General features: G+C 52.6%; 6 protein-coding genes across 6 annotated transcripts in view; 3 read left to right on the forward strand and 3 right to left on the reverse strand.

Annotated features, from left to right (window-relative positions):
• Positions 1–1,230, forward strand: part of EI97DRAFT_178316 (uncharacterized protein) — a 2,066-nt gene extending 836 nt beyond the window's left edge. The window contains exon 2 of the mRNA XM_033793483.1: positions 96–1,230. Coding sequence (XP_033657039.1) covers positions 96–1,216 — 1,121 coding nt within the window. The 3' untranslated portion in view covers positions 1,217–1,230. The remainder of the gene's footprint in view (positions 1–95) is intronic.
• Positions 1,231–1,863: 633 nt separating this feature from the next.
• Positions 1,864–5,231, reverse strand: EI97DRAFT_178452 (uncharacterized protein). Its single transcript, XM_033793484.1, has 5 exons — positions 4,946–5,231; positions 4,628–4,759; positions 3,763–4,577; positions 3,276–3,712; positions 1,864–3,212 (listed from the first exon to the last, which is right to left on the reverse strand). The coding sequence occupies exons 1-5, from the start codon at positions 5,138–5,140 to the stop codon at positions 2,257–2,259; spliced, it is 2,535 nt and encodes an 844-aa protein (XP_033657040.1). The 5' UTR covers positions 5,141–5,231; the 3' UTR covers positions 1,864–2,256.
• Positions 5,232–5,761: 530 nt separating this feature from the next.
• On the reverse strand, positions 5,762–6,766 carry EI97DRAFT_481984 (uncharacterized protein; the record flags this gene model as incomplete). Its single annotated transcript, XM_033802053.1, has 3 exons — positions 5,762–6,291; positions 6,466–6,527; positions 6,589–6,766. 3 exons carry the CDS (start codon positions 6,764–6,766, stop codon positions 5,956–5,958), a joined length of 576 nt encoding a protein of 191 aa, XP_033657041.1. The 3' UTR covers positions 5,762–5,955.
• A 1,051-nt stretch (positions 6,767–7,817) lies between these two features.
• Positions 7,818–12,155, forward strand: EI97DRAFT_178538 (uncharacterized protein). The gene is made up of 7 exons (XM_033793485.1): positions 7,818–8,444; positions 8,498–8,767; positions 8,822–9,808; positions 9,856–11,038; positions 11,091–11,292; positions 11,343–11,748; positions 11,800–12,155. Exons 1-7 carry the CDS (start codon positions 8,000–8,002, stop codon positions 11,859–11,861), a joined length of 3,555 nt encoding a protein of 1,184 aa, XP_033657042.1. The 5' UTR covers positions 7,818–7,999; the 3' UTR covers positions 11,862–12,155.
• Positions 12,156–13,126: 971 nt separating this feature from the next.
• Positions 13,127–14,630, forward strand: EI97DRAFT_448239 (putative CDK4/6; the record flags this gene model as incomplete). Its single annotated transcript, XM_033800146.1, has 5 exons — positions 13,127–13,374; positions 13,430–13,749; positions 13,813–14,114; positions 14,177–14,339; positions 14,452–14,630. The coding sequence occupies 5 exons, from the start codon at positions 13,127–13,129 to the stop codon at positions 14,628–14,630; spliced, it is 1,212 nt and encodes a 403-aa protein (XP_033657043.1).
• Positions 14,631–18,085: 3,455 nt separating this feature from the next.
• EI97DRAFT_492106 (uncharacterized protein) lies at positions 18,086–19,958 on the reverse strand (the record flags this gene model as incomplete). Its single annotated transcript, XM_033802297.1, has 3 exons — positions 18,086–18,210; positions 18,578–18,949; positions 18,980–19,958. The coding sequence occupies 3 exons, from the start codon at positions 19,956–19,958 to the stop codon at positions 18,086–18,088; spliced, it is 1,476 nt and encodes a 491-aa protein (XP_033657044.1).
• Between the last annotated feature and the right edge of the window lie 1,981 nt (positions 19,959–21,939).

The raw sequence follows: 21,939 nt of genomic DNA on the forward strand, positions 1-21,939 counted from the left end.
CCCCCCCTCTTTTCTTTGGCTTTTGTCAAGATCCCAATCCCCACTCCATCTCCTCCATCCGCATACCACTAACTCCCTCGCCCTCTCTCCCGCAGCCGTCACACACGAACGCCTCAAACAAACAACAACGCACATCACCCAACCCGTCATCTACCGCGAGATCCACAACCACGACATCTACCCGCGCATCCAGCCCGTGCTGCAGACCGAAATCCTACCTGCACGGCACTTCGTCCCGGACCCGGCGGATCCCGAGGGAAAAGGATTGCTTGAGGTTGAAGGGGATGAGGTTCCGGAGCGCTGGAGGAGGAGGGAGTGGGAATGGAATAGGGTTTTGCGGGGAGGTGGTGAGATAGTTACGGCGAAGGAGGGGAAGGACGGTCATAATAGGTTTGAGGAGAAATCTTCCTCTACCACCGGTTCGGATTCGTCTGCAAGTCCCACCAGTACACCTATCCCGTCTTCTACCTTCTCCTCCAAGCCCCGCATCGTCGACGAGAGGAAGTACACCACACCCGATGGTTTCGAGCGCACCGAGACCACGATCGTGCATCCGGCGCGGTTGGAAGATATGCGGGACTACCGTGGGCCGAGGGAGACGGTGCACTTTCATGATCGGCGAGGAGCTAGCTGGGGGAAAGACGAGGAGCAGCAGCAGCAGCAGCAGCAGCAGCAGCAGCGGCCGCACGTGGATGCAGGAGCGGATTATCTCCCCGACGTCGGCTCACTGAGTCTTAGAGATGAGACGGGCAGAGTCCCTTTGGCCAACACCGCAGAAGGAGACAAACGCAGAAAGGAGACGCAGGTTCGAAGCCTCGACGTGAAGGAGACGCCCAAGGGGAGGGCCAGAGACAGCGCCATCGGTGTCTGTCTTAGCGAAGACGTTGTGAGAACACAGGATTTCGCCCTTCACAACCGCGTGAAGGAAGTCTCGCATTCTAGCGGAATGCAAGGAGAGCGCGGCATAGACACTGCTACGCCTCCGCCTTCCGCTGTCCCGCTTCCACCTTCACCAAGGCAGTCCCCTTCTCCGTCAGCTGTCCCGCTTCCACCATCACCAAGGCAATCACCTCATCCTTCAACGAAGACGGAGTCCCAAACCCAGAGCCAGACGCAGACGCGAGACGAAGCCAACGGCAACGCACACGTCCGCGCAGACGCAGATAGGACACGGCATCTCGGCACCGACCGATGGTTTCCTCTTAGTAGTACATAGTAGACATAGCAGCTGCAGGGCTGGGGGTTAGACAAAGGTGTGTGTCTCGGAAGCGGGAGCGGTAGCGGTAATTGCATTTCCATTTGCATTTACAGAGCCGAATTTGCATTTGCGTTTGCATTTGCATTTGCATTGCCATTCCCATTTCAATTTGCATTTCCAGTGCATTTCCACCCCCACTCTCTTCATTTCATCAAGCACGTAGGCGTCGAGATACAGAACCACAACAACATAGCCCAAGCCTACAAGCTCCATGCAGTACACAGCCCAATCCAAACCACCCAACCACCCAAACTCCAACCATGAGTGCTACCTACTACTACTAATCGCTTAGTAAAAGGTGCCGACAAAAATTCCATATAGCATGCCATGCAAAAAAAATCCACCATGTTAACTATTGCCATACCTATACCCTCCCAGATGCCCATCTATGTCCCATCAAAAAGGTCTTCTCCAAGCGTATATACAGACAGATATCAATGCTTGGACCCAAAATTCGTCAAAAACCATAATAAGAGTGAGTCCTCGCATCTGGCCAGACCAGATACAGGACCAGACAGACCGTTATGAGTCCAAATAATCCTACCAAGGGAACCGCAAAAAAGCAAAATAAAATCCTAATGAGACGAAGAGTAAAATGAGAAAATCAAAACCAAAGAAAAGGAGGAAGAAACAACTAAAGGCACAAGTGGTATCCAGCGCATAAAAAATCCCTTTTGATCCCAGGTAAAAAAATCCCAAATCTCCCAAAAGACATCCCAAGGCAAATACGACAGAGAAAGGGTTCCACGCGGTAGCAAAAGCCGGCCACGCACCAGTCAAGCCCACCGGGCGAATGGTCAAAGAATATGCTGAAACATGCAGAGAGGACTTTGCTTGCTCGCCATCAACAAGGAAAGAATAGAGACACGTAAAACGCTGGCCAACGAAGCGTAAACACAGTCCTACGAAGCCGATTCTATAGGGAACTAGAAAGAGAACAGAGGGGCAACAGCGCGTGGCCAGGCCTTTCCTGTTCTGGGGCATCCTATTGGGCCCACTCAGGGTTGGTTGTACTGCGCGTAGTAAGGGGACGGGTAAAGCGCGTCTTCCCTCCACGGATCGTCAATTGCCGCAACGTTGGGGAACCCGTTGTGCCAGTGGTTAAACAAGGGTATGGGTGGCCTAAAGTCGCCCAAATACTGCGCATTGGAGTACTCTGACTGCGGATGACCAACATTTTGCGACATGGCATGAGACGTACGCTGCGCCGATTCCGCATGATATTGTGGATACCCCGAGGCATGATGAGAGGAATCCGAGTGCTGGTAGCTCGTCGAAGGTCTGTACGGAGCTCCGTACACTGTTTGTGGAGTAACCGAGGGTCCCGAAGGGGCCGGGCTGATATATGGATGGCCGGAAGGCTCCGGATTTCCCACGGGCGTGTCGGGCGTACCGGACGAGACTGTGGTGTCCGATTTGACGGCATCCGATCTGTACCCATTGATGGCAGTGAAGGTTGCCGGCGGCGTGCCGTTTACAACGTCTGAACGGGATTGTGTTCGGGTCGGTAGCGTCTCAACTGGACGCCTGTTATCCACTTTGCCAAGTGCATGGATGGGTATGGGACCAAAGTCGTGGTCACCGTCCTCGTCGAGGAAAATACCTTCGTCATCTACGGAGGTTGTGGTATGCTCAGTGCCTTTCAGAAGTTTCGCATACAGTCTGTTGTACTCCTCGGCGCCGCCTCCTGTACCTCCCTCGCTCACGGGAAGGAGCCGATCATCGGTGGCACCGCCGCTACGATTTGACCCTCTCTCGGACTCGGTCCGCGCCTTGTAGTGCATCTCTTGCTCGGTCTTGAGGTGGCGATCCCACTTCACTAGATACTTCCAGTTGTCAGCCGTGCGTTTCCATCTCCCACGCCTTGCGTTGAGAATGGCGAGACTGTTGGAGATGTCTTCTTTGGTGTAACCTTCATAGACCACCATATAGTGATAGTGTAAAGCGTACACGCCTGCGACTCGTCAGCCGCCTTCCGGTACATGGATGCAGCAGCAACGCCGCAACAACTACTTACCGCATTGCGCCAGTGAATATGCTGCGAACATCATCAGCGGCGTCTCTGGAAGTCTGTTCCACTTCTCGCTTCTATACAACAAATCGGTGAGGTCGTGGCAAGCCTTGAAGAGGTCACTAGCGCTCTTTTTCCAATAGTCTTCGTGACCAAATTGTTCAATCGGGAAAACGGGCGGGTCCAACGGACCGATGGGCCCGGTGCGCTCGCAGTTGATGGCATTGGCAGGTATGTACTCGCGGAGAGGCATCATTTTACAGATGAGGTGCAGCATGTGTATCAGGATATAGGGAGCGGATTCTTGCGTGACGAGGTAGGCATCATGGTTATTCGGTGTAAGCCGGAGCTGGTCTGGCAGTTTACGGCGCAGGGCATCCAGATGCTTGTTGAATTTGGTTAAAGTGGAGTCGGGATGCCACGGTGGTCTCGTTCCTTCGCTCCTGAGTTCATTTAGCGCTGGCAGAGATAGACGTCACGAGGGCGGACATACTTTCGCGTCTGGTTGATGAACCATTGATGAACCTCGCGATAAAGCTCCATGGCCCTAATGTAATGGCAGAGGGGCCCCTCGTCATTGCCCATCTCCCACTGTACCGAGCCGTCATTGCTGGTCAAGGTACTGTCACGACTCACGCTATGACGCCCAGTTCCGTTCTTGCAGTCCATGTCGTCCTCGGAACCGGTTATCTTGAGTTTTTCTAGTCGAGCAGTCTTGACAGGTTTGCCAAAGTTGAAAGCATTCTCGCTGCAGGGTAGTTGGATGGTTATGTCTTCGATGAAGATGCTGGTGGGACGATTTGTGCCTCCGCAGAGAGCTCGATCCATGATGAAGCAGGACCAGAAGGTTCGGCGCGTAATCTCGTCCTCGATGAATTGATCCTCTATGGATAGGCCAGATGCCTTCCTGTGATCCTTTTCCTTTTCCGGAACGACATTCAAGTTCAAGGCTTGGGCGCAGCGGATGGCATTTCCCACCCAAAGCCAGGCCTCGCCGCTAGCGTGGGCAAAGTTAAACAAACCAAGCATAAGCTGCGCCTGGATGCGCTCCCGGTTCGGCTCGTCGAACGGGTGACCTAGCTCGGCCTTGGCGGCTTTGTAGTAATACAGCGAGACTGCCCTGGCGCCCCTGGAACCCAGAGGGTGTTGCCTCACCAGCTCATCATGGAAGGGTGACGTGAGAGCCAGAAAGGCAAGCAAGACCATGGGGGGGAAATGGGAGCTGGGCGGCCTGGGCAGGGGGCGCCTAAAGGTCCTCGCATGTAAGAAGGGCAGGTCGGCATAGAACTGCTGTTCGAAGATGGCCCACTGGCAAGAGTCAGAGATGGGCGTGGGACGGCCTATGGAGAGGCACTCACAAGCCTAAGCCAGGTTTCGTGTGTTAGGATGGGAAGACTGAGCGGGTCGTCAAGCGAAGACAAGACGGAGCCTTCAGGAAGAGGTGCGGCAGAGATCAATGTCGATGTTTTCTTGTGACGCTTTCTCGGTGCCTACCGCGACTCAGCATGGCTTCTAGCAACAACTATGGGCTACATGGATGGGCAAAGGTGGTATTCTCTACAAGGAATGCGAGGCACGCACGGAGAGGCGTGAGAGGAATGCGAGGCATAGAGAGGCAGGAGATACAGAAGATACGGGACGGGCAGGAGAGGCAGGAGAGGCAAGAGACGACTCACCTCGGAGTCGGGGGTGGCGGTCGTGGGAGAGTCGGCGAGAGTGCTGTCTCTCCGGAGCTTTGGTGACTGTGAGGGCGGAGCGTAGACGCATTCGCGGCGACGCTGACGGCAGGCGGCGCATTGGGTATGGGGCCCATCGTTGACGCATTTAGTTTTGCTGGAACGGCATCTCTCGCATGCCACCGAAGCCCGCATGCGTGTCTTTTCGTCGTAGTGCACGAGGCCAGGACGGCTATCGGCTTGGGCGGGCACCAGTGGCCGTTTGGCGGTGAAGGGCGAGGCAGGGACGGTGGGCGGGGAGGTTTGCGCAGTGGAAGGCGAGACAAGAGGCACGGGAGAGGTGACGTTGGGATGGGGTTGAGGCGGATGGGGTGCCAATGCGGGCGGCCGCGGCTGCGGTGGTGCGGGCTGCTGGGGCGGCGGAGAGGGCGGAGAGGCGGGGCCGCCCGCGACCGAGACGCGTTGAGCAGGAATTTTGGCGGTGGTGTTGGACCCGTTGGACGAGCGAGCGGAGTGGAAATGCAGTGTTCAGTGTCGCGAGGCGGAGAGGGAGACGGTCAACAGCGCGGGCAGCAGAGGCACAAGGTAGGGCTGACGAGCGGGCCGCAAGTCGCGCGGTGAAGGTGAGTTAAGATAAGGTTGGGTTGGAGAGGATGCAGTGAGGCCAATCAGCGGCTCCGGGGAGAGGTCGGAGCGGGCTCCGAGCAGCCGACGGGCGGGTGAACTGTGTAGCGTGGGCCTGGGCCTGGGCGCTGGATGATGGGAAGATGATGGCACTGATTATCGAGTTATGGAATGATGAAGCTGGTGACAGTGTTGCGCACGCAGCGAAGATGCGACGAGGGAGGAGGACGATGGGGCGATGACAAGGCGGCAGGGTGACGGAGGGGGGGTTGAATGAGGAAGGTCGAGGAACAGGTACCGTTGTTAGGCGTGAGTCCTGGAGAGGTGCTGACAGGCGGGGGGTGTTCGCAGGGCAGCTCCTGGGCAGCGCACGCAGCGCGGAATATTTAGGCAGGCAGGCAGAGACAGACAAACGGGGCAGGAGCGATGGGCGATATGTCCGCGGGCGACGGCGATGGCGATGGCGATTGTGACGGGCGACACAGGAAACACCAGAACACCACAAACACGACCGAGGACAGGACGCAGAGGTCGGATAAGAAGTCACAAGCGATCCCTTTGCAAAAAGGCTGGGCGCAGGCGCAGGTTAGCAGCAGCACGACACATGGGGAAATTTGGGGGATGCGGCAAGCCTCTCCCTCGGGTGGAGCGCAGCGGGAGACCTTTACCCACTTGTTGATGCGCGGTGCACCCTGCCGTCTGCGTAACGAGCAGATCGACCTCTGGACCAACATGCACCCTGGATTCCTGAGCATGGAACATGTTCATACTTTCATAGTCAGCAGTCCAACCCCTCCACCCCTCCAACCCTCTTCCCCTCCACTCCATGGACTCAACCGTCTGCAGACTATGCACACAGCCGTTTGTCTCAGCGCTGTAGCTACTTAGGTACCTACATCCATGTGCTGCATGTGTGCGCTGCCCCAAACAGACTGGCCGCCCGCCCTCAATGGCTGCGCTAAAGGGCCAGTTCGATAATCTTCATGGCTAGGCCAGGAAGAGGGACATCGGTTACTTACGCTGAGACGTGTCTGCTCTGTTCGCTCGTCTGCGCACATTTTCTGTCCTCATCGGTGAGAGCGCGCGCCAGTCACCGAGGCGCACAAATGCCGCGCTGCAGACACAGCAGCACCACTCTCGTCGCACAGAAGATTGCCCAGCTGCACCACGCTCAATCCAGCGCTGCCCTGGACCCATGCAGAACGAGCCCATGGGCCGAGCTGGGGAATGCAATGGATGTGAGCTGTCTCCTTCACGTGGCTCTAGCACTGATGCCCGTGAACACCTTGCTACACTTGGTTCCTATTTGAGCATCGTCCTCGCTAAATACCTCGGCGCGATCTAGAACTGATCAAAAGATATGGAGTCTCTACTCCGTACTGCCCGGACAACAAGCCAGATGATAACGTTCGAGTACCAGCGCTTGTTTTTCAGAGTGGATGTCACGTGACATGATTGGTCGCACCGCCGCATTCACTCTTACAGCCCGTGGCGTAGCTGTCACGTGAATCATTCTTGGTACCTGCTCCTCGGCGGTACCTTCAACGGCCGCAAGAAACACAGCTTCTCACGGCCTCCGAGGCTTCCAAGGTTCTCCTTGGATGGAAAGCGACGCAGGACTCGAGTATCGCTATACCCTTATCCGGCAGTCTACTTTACATCTCCTCTGAGAATGCCTACCCAGCTACTTGACCCAACTGGAGCGTCCCCGATCCCCCAGCGAAGCTGACGTGCAAGAAGCTGCACAAATAAACGTCACAGCATACAGACTTTATCTACGCTGTGAAGTATGGAACATGGCTCGCCTGCCTTGCTTGGGCCCTCTCATACTCCATGGACCAGTGCTCGTGGGAGTTCCATTTCAGCTTTGAGCATCACATCTCTCCCCCACCCCTCCCGATTAGTTCGTGCTCCCCGACCCCGGAGCCCCTTCACTCCGTCATTCCGTACACAGTGTGTGCATTGTGCCTCTGCTACTCATCGATTTTCTCTTTCTCGCCTTACCCCAAGTCACCACTACCCTCTGCTTGGCCTGCGGTCGCCTTCGCGCACAGCCTGTGGCTGAGACCGCCCCTCTACCTAGCCACTGCACCGTCCCCACTGCCCGTTTTGTCCGCACCTGAGCAACGCTACTTGTTTCCGCCCACCATCCTCCTGCACGCTTTCTCCTCGCTCTCCTCCATATCCCCCGACGGCCCCGCCACCGGACATCTCGTTCAGGCTCCTTCTGCCCTGCGCCGCTCGAGAGCCCACAAGGAGAATCTCCTGCTGCGCGTCACTCGGGGCCTCGTCGGGTGTCAACATTGCCCCCCGCCCGGCCCTCAGCCTGCCCTTCCCGCACCCCCCCCCGCGCCTCCCGAAGAAAGCAACCTCGTCAGGCCCTCTGAACCACCTCAGCACGCGACAACGCGTACCCGATAGACCGCCAAAATGGCTTCCAACATAGACGACACCATCGCCAATGTGCGTGAGAAGCTGGAGAAGGAGAAGGTCATTCTCAACTCCATCACCACGATGCGCAACTCGACCAGCAATCGCGACGTGCTCGACAGCCTCGAGGTGAAGCAGCGAGACAGCCGGCGGAATCTCGAGTATTTTCAAAAGACCCTAGCGGACCTGGAGATGAAGAAGATGGGCTCCGGCATGCACAACATGACTCTTGACGCCGGCGCGTCCAGGAAAGCGGGCAACCCTTTGACCCCCCCGCCCAAAGACGGCTGGAATGGATACATGGGACAGCCCCAGAGCGCCTATGGCGACTCGCAGGGTCCCCACAGCCACCTCAGTGGAGGATCTGGGTTGATGCCGCAGTCAGGTCCCTTTACACCCGGTGTACCGAACGCGCAGACCAAACGCGCACAGTATACCAAGCTTGGTATGTATTCGCCATCCCAGCAAGGATTCTCGGGGCTTTACTGACCTTAACAGAGTTACTGAAATATGATACCAACCTTATGGGGCCTCGGATACAGTTCATGCTTTCCCAACTCAATTTCAAGCGCACTGTCGAAGCCCAGTACAAAGCAGGCATTGACAAGATGGTCAAACTGTACTCGATGGAGGGAGACAGAAAGAGCAAGGCTGATGCCGAGGCAAAACGGATTGAAAGTACACAGAAACTGCGACTCTTGGACCAAGCTCTGAAACGATATGAGCAGCTCAACGTTGGCCTCATAGACGGTGCCGATGGAGGCGACGGTATGTATAGTCGTCTTTCCTCTCCCCAAACCCCCACGTCTAACCGCTTCACAGATGACAGTCTTAACATCCCGAACCAGAGGAAGACTTTGACTGGCCAAGTCAGCATTCAGGTCCATGCCGTAGCCGATCTCGAACATGCGCCCACGTCGCGCTATAGAGGAAACCCTGAGACTTATGTCGTCATCACCTGCGAGGACCACCCTACACCAATGAGCACGAGGCCTGCACCTAGCAAGGATGATCCCAAGAGAGGCCTCAAAGCTGGCCAATTCAGCGATGAAGCTTTCCGCTTTGATGTGGACAAGGCCAACGAGATTGAAATAACAGTCTATGACAGGGCTGGACACCAGACAACCCCCGTCGGCATCCTCTGGTTCCGGATTGCGGATCTCGCTGAAGAGGTGCGCCGCAAGAAGATCGAGATTGAACTGAATCAGTCTGGTTGGCGCAGGGCCGATCAACTTCAGCCCGACCTACAATTCCAACCACCCCCTAGTCAAGGCCATGGAGGAGCAGGTGCCCCAGGTCCCGGTGCTATGCAGCCAGGCCCCTCAGGCCCTTCCGCTGTGGCTCCAGCTCCCTCCATCACCAACTGGTATTCTCTCGAGCCAGTCGGACGCATTCAGCTGACTTTCTCGTTTGTGAAACATACCAAGAACAAGCAGCCCTTCGATCTCCGCCTTGGTCGCAAAGGTGCCATTCGCCAACGGAAGGAAGATGTACACGAGCAGTATGGCCACAAGTTCGTGCAGCAACAGTTTTACAACATCATGCGCTGCGCTCTATGCGGCGACTTCCTCAAGTATGGAACCGGCATGCAATGTTCGGACTGCAGATATACTTGCCATAAGAAGTGCTACACAAAGGTAGTCACAAAGTGCATTACCCAATCCAACGCCGAGACAGACCCAGACGAAGCGAAGCTCAACCACCGCATTCCCCACCGTTTCGAAAATACGACCATTATGGGCGCCTACTGGTGCTGTCACTGTGGCTATCTGCTTCCCCTCGGTAGAAACAAAGGCAAACAGTGCAAAGGTGGGCACTCTTTCTATGTACTTGTGAAATGAGTCTGACAACCGCAGAATGCTCCCTCTATTGTCATGCTGGCTGTGTCCACTTTGTCCCAGATTTCTGCGGTATGTCCATGGAGAAGGCTAACCAGATACTGATGGAAATCAAACGGACACGACGCGGCCAGTCAGCTTCAGGAACAACAATGACCTCACGGGTGCTCCGACCGCAGGGTGCTCAAAAACCCACTCCTCCCCCGCCGACGCAACCACAGTTCCTGCCCCCTCCTGGGCAAGAACAACAAGGTCAGCCAGAGAGATACTCTTACGGCAAAGACCAGCCCTATGGGGCGGCTCCAGGGCAGCCACCATATTCCCCCTCAGCAACGTCGGTCGATGCCGCACGCTCCTCGTACCGTACTTCTGGCTCGGGTCCAGCGCCAGCATCCCCTACTTCACAGCGTCCTCCATCCAACCGCTCTCAGACTTCGCAAACGACTCCTGCAGCTTCGGTTGCGGCGGCCGCTGCTGTGATGGGCAAAGGACCTGCCCCCCCTTATCAGCGAGCGCAATCTGATTACTCGCCTCCGGGCTCTCGAACCTCAGGGGGTTATCCTCAAGACCAGCGAGTCGCTCAGCAACAGCCGCCTCCCCAGGTAGGCTACGACCCTCGACTCTACGCAAATGTATCAAACACCCCCTACCCTCCCACTCACCATCAAACGCCCAGCCATGGAGCCCAGCAATACTACCCTCCACCTCCTGCCCAGGCCTCACCGCAGAAGCAAGTTCCGCTGGGCCAGCCACCACAGCCCATGCCTGAAATGGAACAACATGCTCCTCCGGTCAGCCAGCCCTTGTCGGCGATGACGAAAGCACCCGAGAACAAGGTCACGCCTGCAGCAGATACGAAAGGCACCGGCAGGAGGATCGGCCTGGATCATTTCAACTTCCTTGCCGTCCTGGGCAAAGGCAACTTTGGAAAGGTCATGTTGGCCGAGACAAAGACCACGAAGCAGCTATATGCCATCAAGGTTCTGAAAAAGGAGTTCATCATTGAGAACGACGAGGTGGAGAGTACGAGATCCGAGAAACGGGTGTTCCTAATCGCCAACAAGGAGCGCCACCCGTTCCTTCTGAATCTCCACGCCTGTTTCCAGACCGAAACAAGGGTTTACTTCGTCATGGAATACATCAGTGGCGGAGATCTCATGTTACACATTCAGCGAGGTCAATTCGGCCTCAAACGTGCACAGTATGTGTTCCTCAGTATGGGTACGGTTCGTTTCGGCTAACAGAATTCGCAGATTCTATGCAGCTGAAGTCTGTCTTGCGCTGAAGTACTTCCATGAGAATGGCGTCATTTATCGTGACCTGAAACTGGACAACATTCTCCTCACTCTTGATGGGCATATCAAGATTGGAGACTACGGTCTTTGCAAGGAAGACATGTGGTATGGTTCCACGACGAGCACATTTTGCGGTACTCCAGAATTCATGGCTCCTGAGGTCAGTCTCCTTTACACGCTTCTGGACTCCCTTACTGACATGGCATCTAGATCCTGCTCGACAAGAAATACGGTCGAGCAGTCGACTGGTGGGCTTTTGGCGTGCTTATCTACCAAATGCTACTACAGCAGTCTCCTTTCCGCGGAGAAGATGAAGACGAAATCTACGACGCCATTCTCGCCGACGAGCCTCTATACCCCATCCACATGCCTCGCGATTCCGTCTCCATTCTCCAGAAGCTCTTGACCAGAGAGCCGGAAAGACGACTTGGATCTGGGCCGACAGACGCACAGGAGATCATGAGCCATCCCTTCTTCAGAAACATCAACTGGGACGATGTCTACCACAAGAGGATACCGGCCCCTTTCATTCCTCAGATCTCCAATCCTACCGACACGAGCAATTTCGACACCGAATTTACCAGCGTGACTCCTGTTCTTACTCCCGTGCAATCCGGTATGTTTTGGACCTCTCTGTCGATGATTGCAGCCTGCTAACTTGTACTAGTTCTCTCGCAGGCCATGCAAGAAGAGTTCAGAGGATTTTCTTACTCGGCAGACTTCGTCTAGATGTGTCTTTCACGAGCTGTTATCACGATACCCAGCAATGAGATTTCAATCTTTGCATATGATAGGCGAGCGAGCACAAACGACACTTACGTTAGTACGGATGCATACTACCTGGATCAACGACACCGGGTTCAAACACGGATAGTCAAAAGAACAGCGCGCCCTGTGTCGCCGAAGACAAAGCCCTGTCGGTGGGCATCGGCAAGATTGAAGAGAAAAGCGCAGCGGGTTCCTGCGACCTGTACAAGAGGGGACCTGGACGAGAAGCGGTTGTTCCTACCTTTCTTGCTAGCTAGTTGGTTGTAATGTTGGAATAGGTTTCTGTTCTGGTTGGAAGCTGCAGGAGGCTGGCGGGCGGATGGGCTGGTTATAATATTCTTAGGCTGCTTTGCAGGACTTGATAGCGTCTAGGACTTGAGCATAGTTGAGGCGGAGGATTGGATTTCGTCTGGTTTTTTATTCCCCTTTTTCTTCTTCTCGTTCCTTCTACTTGCTTTTTGGTGCAGTGTTCCTTCTAGCTACTAGTTTGGTATTTTTTCCTCTACTACTTGATTCGCTCGCTTGTTAGGCATAACTTAATATTGATATCTATAAACTCTTGTTCGATTTGACGTGCATGGTGATTTTGCGTTTTGCTTTTTCTATCGAAGTGCTTTTGTCAGGGTTTGGCCGCTGGATGTAGATTGAAAAGGAGGTTAAACTGGTAGGGAGCGTGTAGTAGGCAACTATAATTGTCTACAAATACTCCGCCTAGTATGGAGAACCTTCTAGTTAAGGACGAGTGTCAGCGCCAAATCGCAGATAACGTCATCACATGGGTGCAATACAGCAAATCGGCTGTCTGAAACTTACGTAGGACTCCTTCCTGTACAGTCTTGGTCGTCGAATTAATCGAGCACTTTGTGTTATGGCTAAAATATTCACGGCGCATGCTTGCGGCGTAGCTCCCTCTGAAGTCTCCCAAGTCCCTCACTGCTCTCTATGGCTGACTGGCTTGTTCAGGTCCGCGCTGGTCCACAGATGGATTTCCGTGTGTGTGTTGGAATAGCAAAAGAGAGGAAACGCACAGACGAATTCTGTATACATTGTTCACTATTTATTTTGTAGAAAGCGCTCGTATGCCGGTTCGTGGAGGTGCACGTTTCTCGCTTCGCATGAGCTTCGCCTTCCCCGTCACACCCAACTCATCACCGAACCTGTTAACATCTAGGACTAAAGTTTGTCCGAGGGGTTGTTCACGCCCGTCAAATGCGCCAGTCCCATCAATGGCTTCCCTCCTGCGGTGGGCGTTGCGCGCGGGAAAACAAGCACCTTCACCGCCGCACCATTTTCCGAGGCCTGGCTACCGACTACCTGAGAATGCTCCGCCGATAGAGGAAGAGGTGTTTGCCCACTACTCTCCATCATTATTTTATCCTATCCGCATCGGGGAGGTGTTGAACGCCAGGTACCAAGTAGTCGGGAAACTGGGTTACGGAAGCAACTCCACCGTTTGGCTTTGCAGAGATTTAACGCAAGTTATCCCATGTTACTCGCTCTTCAATAGCAGCCAGCTGATTTTTCACAAGCGCACATAGTTATGTTACTGTAAAAGTGTGCAACGCCAGATCCTCCGAAAACGAGATTAAAGCATACACGCATCTCGACTCCATCAAGACGAATCACGCCGGCCGGTTACTAGTCCGCAAACTAGAGGACTCCTTTGAACTGAACGGTACCTCGGGAAAGTTCTCGTGCCTTGTTCATAAACCCCTCTCTGTCAGCCTACGACATCTTCGGAAAAAATGCTTGAATGAAAGAATGCCTCTTCCACTTTTGAAAGCCACCTTGGTTCACATTCTCATGGCACTTGACTTTTTACATTCCGAAGCGCACCTAATTCATACCGGTAGGTTATATTATACCTCATCGTTCGATAGGTCAGCAACACTGATTGATCCGATAACCACAGACTTGCAGGAAAAGAACATCATACTCGGCCTCGAGGACGACTCCGTCCTAAAAGCGTTTGAGAATGCTGAAAGGCAAGACCCAAGCCCGTACAGGTCTTATGGCGACCGCATCATCTACCGCTCCAGGGCGCTCGAAATGCCGAAGAAGCATGGTCGACCTACCATTACTGATTTCGGAGAGGCCCGATTCGGCCAGTCCGAGTACGACGACGATATACAGCCTTTTGAGTATCGTGCGCCCGAGGTAATATTCGCTGTACCATGGAGCTGCAAAGTAGATATCTGGAACGTCGGCGTCTTGGTTAGTGAGCAGAACGAAACTGACTCCAGGGTGTAGGTTGTCGTCTGCTGACCATTCTACAGACCTGGGACCTTTTCGAGGGTAAGAACTTGTTTAGGACCAAAGGACCTGATGGGGAAGATAGCACTCCGCTTCATGTTGCACAGATGATTGCGCTTCTAGGCCCGCCACCTACGGAGTTGTTGCAGAGAAGCCCTAGGATATCTGAATTCTTCGATGCAGAAGGTGAGTTGGTGCCGTGCCTTTGTTCGAGCCCTGCTCCTATCGTGTTTTCCCCTGCCGCCTCTGAGCAAACAGTACACTATTAAGTAGATTTTTTTAACTTATGCGTCGGCAGGGAAATGGAAAGGACTGGCCACGATACCGCAAACGAGCTTGGAGGATTTGGAAGAAAACCTCCACGGAGAGGAGAAGACGCGATTTCTTATCTTTGTTAGAAAGATGCTGCAGTGGAATGCCGAAGACAGACCTTCTGCTAGAGAGTTACTAGAGGATCCCTGGTTCGATAAAGAGTAGATATTCGGGATCTTTAGATAACAGTATAAGGTTATATGTAGACTAGCGGCCTGTAATTTCATCAAGTTTTCTAGGGTTCTTCAACTGGCTCGCACCTCTAGGCCAAAATATACCGCATCGCTCTACCGAATTTTGCATTTCCCAGGATTGATCCAATCTCAATATCTATTAGTGAAAGATTCGCTTTTACAGACGCAACCAGCCTGAAGAAGGCAGCAGTGGCCGAGCCTGCATATTGAAGCTCCTAGGAGCGGGCACAGTGGTGTGGTTCAGCCGCACTTCTGGACCTCGCGGTTACCCTTAGCAATGGATCTAGTAGTCCCGTCATCCATCCGATATTGCGATTCACGCCATCCAGAACCCTTTAGACCTTTTCCTGCTACATGTACTTGATTCCACGCATTCAGAGACTCAAGGACAACCCAACTAAAGCCGAAACTCCTCCGCCGAAAGAGAAATCATCTGCCCAGAATATATTGACGATGGAAGCCAAAGCGCTTTATGGACCGGCCCTTCCGATAGGGCTCCAGCCTCGCACTATTCGACTGCTTTCAATCGATCCTCCTTGCGACGAGAGCCATCTCACAGGCAGTCTTGAAGTTGCGGAACTCAAACCGGGGTTGGACCACACAGCGATGTCCTAAACATAGGCTGATCCAAAGACCTACGAGTACAATAGTATCAAGGGATACAAGATCGGAATTCGCCGAAAATGCCAATGAGCTCCTGCGTCACCTATGAAAAGAGGGAAAGGGACAGCGGATCTGGCTTGATGCCTGGTGTCTGGATCAACCAACCTAAGGGGAAAGGAAGAACAGGTTTCGCGAATGGCGGATGTATACAGTTTTGCACCCGCGCACGTGCACATGGCTTGGTATGGCTGCGGATGAGAGTGACTTGGCCATGGACCCCGTTGAAGGGGGTCTGCGAAAGGGATTTTGAGAACGGCTCTCCAGACTACGAGTCCTGGAACAGATAGGTAGCACACCACAAGCTTTTCCGACGGCAGTGGTGGACGCGGGTATGGATTGTGCAGGAAGCGATATTGTCGCCGAGTCCGGTCGAGAGATGCGGCTACAAAGAGGTCCCACTAGAGAGATTCGTCGGTTATGAATATTAACGTACGGAGCATTGTGGGCGACGGGCAGCGAACATCGCCAAGTCCGGAATACTTGCCTTAAGCAGCTATTACAGTACGCCGTACAAAAGCATGTTGTGGAGAGAGAGATATCAAAGAATGGCTGAATGGACCATTGTCTTGGTGGTATGAGAGTATGCAGAGTTTCAACGCAACCGAACGAAAGGACAGTGTCTACGGCATCCTTAGTTTGCTCCGAGAAGAAAGCCGACGATTTATCACGGTGGACTAAACTACTAAATCCGACGCGGAGGTCTGCATCGAGGCTGGAGTATTTCTTTTAAAGGAGTCGGGATTCTGCGACTTGCCCTACGCACATTCAGCTGGCGTAGGGGACGAAGCATTCCCATCGTGGTGTCCAGAGTGGAGGAAATCCCCGTCGGTCAATGTCATAGCGTACTATTACCACGTCGGCTTTTGCAAACTAAAAAGCCCCTAAAAGGCACTCTACGGGTTTAGTGTATGACATCGTATTACCAGAAGACGCCAGAAGACGACGCCGATGAGCTCGGCACAGAGTCAACCATGCGATTCTCACCCGATATGCGGACTTTGGCGGGCGTGTGTCGTTCATACTTTGTCGGCTACCGAGTGTAGATGATGATCAGAACCGGCAAAGCGGTAAGATTAGCATGACCGATAGAAATGTTTTCGGTGGATCTTGGAGATATGTAGGGGACTGTTATATTCATGGCGTAATGGATGGTGAGTGTACAGAGGCTGTAGATCTTAGTGCACTAGAGGAGTTTTGGATCAGATAGACGCACGTATTTGATTGGAACATGCTATCAGGCGCTCCTTCAAAGCCTATAACGAGCCGTGATCGACATGGTGCCTGCGGGGAACAGTGCGACGGCGTCAATATTGGAGCACTTGTCGTACAAGTGTTCCGTAGTTTTGTGCTCTAAAATTTTAAGGACGTATCCCTAGCTTCACTTTCCTTTTTCTCTAGTGATTACCTCCACCATAATAAGCACTTTTAGGTCTACTCTGCGGGTTCATTTGAGCATGGCGTCGTTCAAACCATCGAGCAATGTGACAGGCAATTTGATCAAACTACCAATATCATCACTAAAGAAGCAAACGGCATATGTAGATGGTACAAAAGAGTTAGGAGAGAATCTATCGCCAAGTTCATTCAACAAGTAGCATTTTGGAACCGTTCACCAGCGATTAGGAACTACGGGTATAGCATAAGCAATACAGACTGCAACAGATAACTACCGAACGGAGCCTAAGCGGTGCTACTATGTTCCTCCCAAACCCCCAGGCAGAGGGCTACTTCCCTCCTACAGGGTCCTCCAGGAGCATAGTTCGGCTTTCAATTCACCTTGCTCAACCCGACGCTGCAACCGTCCGCACCGGCGTATTGAGCAAGCCGGGAAATAATCTCGATTGGGTTATGGCGTCGTGTGGGCCGACTGGTGACAGCATAATAACCCGCACACGTCCGGGGATCAATAGATTTTCATCCCAGCTCTCTCATGAAAGCACCCCGTCTTCACGGACCTGACCTTCTGTGGCTAAGAACAACCATACAAACGACATCTACCACATACGACCACAGCAACCAGAGAATTGAGCCTCTCGTCCGATCGACTGTACACAAGCTGGTTAGCGCCCGTCTAGTAGTACCGTGGGAGACCAGGTGCGAATCGCGTGGTGTTGTATGTTTTTGTTTTGAGGCGTCTTTTTTTCGTGGTAGTCTAGTAGGCGAAGCTATACTGATTTTGTGGATTAGGGTGGAGACGGGAGTGGGACTTGACGAGGCGAGAACATCTCATTCGTGGGAATGAGTCAGGAACAAGATGATGATAGCGTTCTCCCCTGATGTTGCGTCCAGAGAGAGCGTGAAACAGCTCTCTGTACGGGTCATGTGCTGAATCACTAGTATGTGCTGGAGGAGTAAGTACATGCAGAGGGACCCGAAGTTTGGAATTGTAGGACCTCGTTGCCGAGGGGGAATGGTGAGTCATTTTTCGTTGTGCAACAAGCTGCGTTGCTATTCTACGGTGTGGCTGTGGGTATTGGGGTAGATATCATGGTAAATCGGTACAGTGACTATTCACATACGAATAGCTGTTTTGCACCTATAGCAAGTGTTCGTATAGGAAAACTGTTTAGCGTTGCAGGTTGGACAATTCCAAGGCGCGCTGGACGGATACGGGTCGTCATATTCTCCATGAGCGTCGTACGCTCCGGAATGAGGCGCTTGAGGCGGAGTAGGTGATGCTCCTATGTGCTCTTTTATAGCGTACCTAGACTTTGAATCAGCTGTTTGGTATATTTATCTCCAATTTATCTCCAATGTAGGTGTTTAAAATTGGAAATTTAGGACAAAACAGAGGAAATCAGCTGACCAAACATTTGCACAATCCATTTTCTTCTCGAAATGGATTGACATAAGCTGACTCGCGGAATTCATCCACATAATCACAGTGTCTGAGAGAAAGTCAGTTACATTTCCATAGTACTTGCTATTCTCGGTTGTTCTCTTCTGTAGTTTTTGTTTTTGGACTTGGTTGCTATTTCGCGGTAGAGACAGGCAACATACCTGCTGATAACGTGTACTCGTGCCCCCGCTCTATCTTTTGCATAAGTATAGAATCTTCAGGCGCATCCTCGGAGTCGACTTCCATCCACAAATCTTCCTGTCGGATGAGTTCCATTAGTCATTTCAACAATCATTGCTCAAGCACACCTGATATGGGGCAATATCCTAATCTTGGGGGAAGCACAGCAGGTAGTACTCGCAGCTATAGTATTGTGGGGTCATCATTCCAAGGGGCTAGAGAAAAGATCCTCTTACTCACATTTATAGATCGCACTGTAACATTACCAGCGCCTCTTTTAATCCAGCCCTCGTCTCTGAAGGCGAACACCTCGCAGCGTTTGATCGCGAGCTTGGGATTCATCAAACGCACCCGCCGGAACTTCCGAATATTGGATGCCTCCTCATCTCCTCGCGCCCTTTTTCGCAGCGGTGCGCGGACCCGCCACGCGGTCATCCACCCTGGGAAATCTTGGAATTCCTCTGGGGGCTCATTCTTCTGAAAAAGGGGTAGGAAAGATGGTTGCATTGTCCGCGTTAACTCGGTAACGCGTTGGAAAGTAGTGCCACAGTTTGAACTGCAAGACATCAGCCTCATAAGGGGAATGAAGTCCATAATGATAGCGGGCACTTACCATACCACCTCCTTGTCAGTGGGACCCGAAGACCTGCAACCGCAGGATGGACATGAAGTTCCCCTCGATAGGCTATTGAAGACCATGCTCATAGCCACTCGGTCTCCAGGAAAGAAACAAGTATCCCAATCCGCTTGAAGATCAACATCACTCTGCATTCCTGCCTTCCGAATGGCAAATGCGCCTCTGTCAATCATTGCTGGCCCGCAACCACTAGCCTTGAGATTCACCTTGAGAATAGCGATTAAAGCCTCTGCCAATCGCACGAATTCGAGATGAAACGGACTCTCCCTCCCGAAAGCATCGATCATATATACTGGCTGCTGCCGCTGAACCTGGGTTGGTAACCGGAAAATGAATTGCTGAATGTCATACACCATTTGGAATATCCGAAGATTCATCTGAAGGACTTTTGCGCTCGATTCAAGAAGGAGCTTCCCCTGCTGGACACTTTGCGCCACACTATTTGTTAATGTTGACAGTCTCGTCATCCATTGACATGACAGATCTTCTATCTTCCCAGCGAGAGTTTTGTTCCGCTGATCCTGCTGACGTGCCCGTATAGACGTAAGATTCATCTGCACCGTAACCAGCAAGATCTCAATGGAACTTGTATGGCCTCTCAAGTTCGCCTTGAACTTCTCCAAGTCGTCCTTCTTACATAATGCCCACTTGATTTTCACCCAACCATCTTTCACTCTCGAACCAGTCCCACCATCTCTCAAGTGGGACTGGTATGCTTGAATCCTCTTCCAGAACTCATCAATCGTCCTCTGACATTGTGCGGCAGCCTGCCGAAGTGCGACCTTCTCTGCATACTGTGACTCGTCCAGCTCGACACGTTTGACATGTATAAGCGCGGTCTCAAGGTGAAGGAGCTCATTGAGAAGGTCCCGATAGTCGCTGGAGGCACTGGACGATTCGCGGAGCGCGTCGATGACTGTTCCAACGAGGCGAAGGGCGGCGAGGAAGTCTCCGACAGAGAACCCAAAGCCGACGGACATGGGTGGACCGAGAAGCTATTCTCTAAAACCCTAAACAGTATCGTTGCGTATATGGTGCCGTTATAAACTAGGAGAGTAAGAAAGAAAGTGAGCTGTGTAATAACAAAGCTGGAAGTTGAATTGCTGCCTCAAGCCAACGGGATGCGGCTGAACCAAGCTTGGCGACTCGACGAGGCTGAGCAGAATTGGTGCAAGAGCATCTTCTTCTCTGATCGGGTTGGGCTTATACAAGGTTGGAATCATTGCGGTCAGTTTCGTCCTTGTAGCTCCTGATCATATGAACGATTTCCACATCGACTAAATGGGAGCGGCTTGCTGCAGTAAACTATAAGCTGTGAGAGAAAGTGTCTCTTTTCAGGTTTGTGGTTATATGGCGACTTGAGACGAGAGAGACTCCGTATCCTAGCGAATGAAGTACACAATACTTGAGGGCGTACCAGCTCGACAGAGAGGAGGTTAAACCTAGTTGTGGCGAGTGTATGTACTATCGTGTATGCGTGAAGACGTCTTGTGCCGAATAGAGAAATAGGAAGAACAATTGAGGTGCGCTGTGCATGCGAATACCTGCATGCTTGGAAGAAATGACCTGCTTAGGGGTAGGGTACTTCGATGCAACGTTCGTATATGCACGTAATCTATATTGTATTGAGTTGAGGGAGACGTCCTGTACAAGGGGTGAAATCATGAAAACCGCGCCTGCCGCGGAGATGCCGACTACTTGCCGTGTCTCTAAACCCTCATTGTACCTGAGGGACATACCACAGTAAAGTGTCGGTGTCGTGCACGAAGATGACTAGGTCCCCTGAAATCGGTACGTATCTGCCCATTAGTCACCCTACGTGAGTTTCACCAACCCCTCGAAAAGTTTCGAACGCTCATGAGACACACTTGAGGAGATAATGCCACCACAATCGAGATCAATCTGCGGAATCATCCGACTGCGGTGCTGAGGCTCGGGGCCGAGGTGAGTTGAGATGTTTAATGCCTCATTCGGCACCAACGCTGCGGCCGACGTGGATGTCCACATCAGGAGTCAGCATAGAAATCCAGAACATAACGTCCCAGTGGCGGGACTTGAAGCCGGACGTGAGGGATGTTGCTCGATAATCCCCGGGACGACCGTACTGTGTAATTGTGACTGGTGACATGGGACGGCGCCATGGAGGAGTTACCCTAAGTTCGTAAGCTTCGGTCCCATTATTTTTGCACATTTGCTGCGTACCTGATTTCGCTGGATTGGATGGGAAAGTACTCCGAGAAGGCAGCCCCAAGTATCCAATCCATGTTTCTCAGATAATAGTGGCATGCAGTATCTCATTTTGCCGTGCGTTGCGTTCGTTTAGAGCGGACCGGAGCGGTTGACTTGCGAGTTGACACGAACCCGCTACCCGCCGCGTCAGAGACCCGCTGTGCTCTTTGGGCATCATACAATCGTGGATACGCCTGTCTCCCGATGTTGCTCATGCGGCGTTGTCAGGAAACCAGTGCGACATCTGGATCAAACAACTCCTGCACGTGCGATACCGTGCTGACTCAGGCAACGCCCAACATCACCCTGCGCCCATTTTAGCGATGTTTGCCACCCACTTTATGAAGCTCTACAGCACAATATATATGTTGTAGATGCTACATTTTTTGCAGGAGTAAATAAGAAAGCTTGACAATTCAGTTACAATAAATAAATTATGTGCAATAGCGTTGTGGGGGGAGAATTTTGCGGGTGCGTGTCTCCCTAGCCACTACATCATCCGTACACACTACATCTTCTCCAACAGCCTTAGGGGTTGTAGTAGATTCCAAAAGTAAAGGCATTCTTTTATTACACCTACTGCCCTTCTTAGGAGTTTGTAGGTCCTGGCGGAGCTGTTTTTCGAGTTGTTTTTGGATACGGGCCTCCTCACGCTCAATCGCCTTCACCTTCTGCTGTTGAAGGCGGATTTCTTTAGCTGCTATCCGTAGTCGTGCACGCTCTTCCTGTAGT

Source organism: Westerdykella ornata, assembly GCF_010094085.1.
Source record: "Westerdykella ornata strain CBS 379.55 unplaced genomic scaffold EI97scaffold_3, whole genome shotgun sequence".
NCBI lineage: Eukaryota > Fungi > Ascomycota > Dothideomycetes > Pleosporales > Sporormiaceae > Westerdykella > Westerdykella ornata.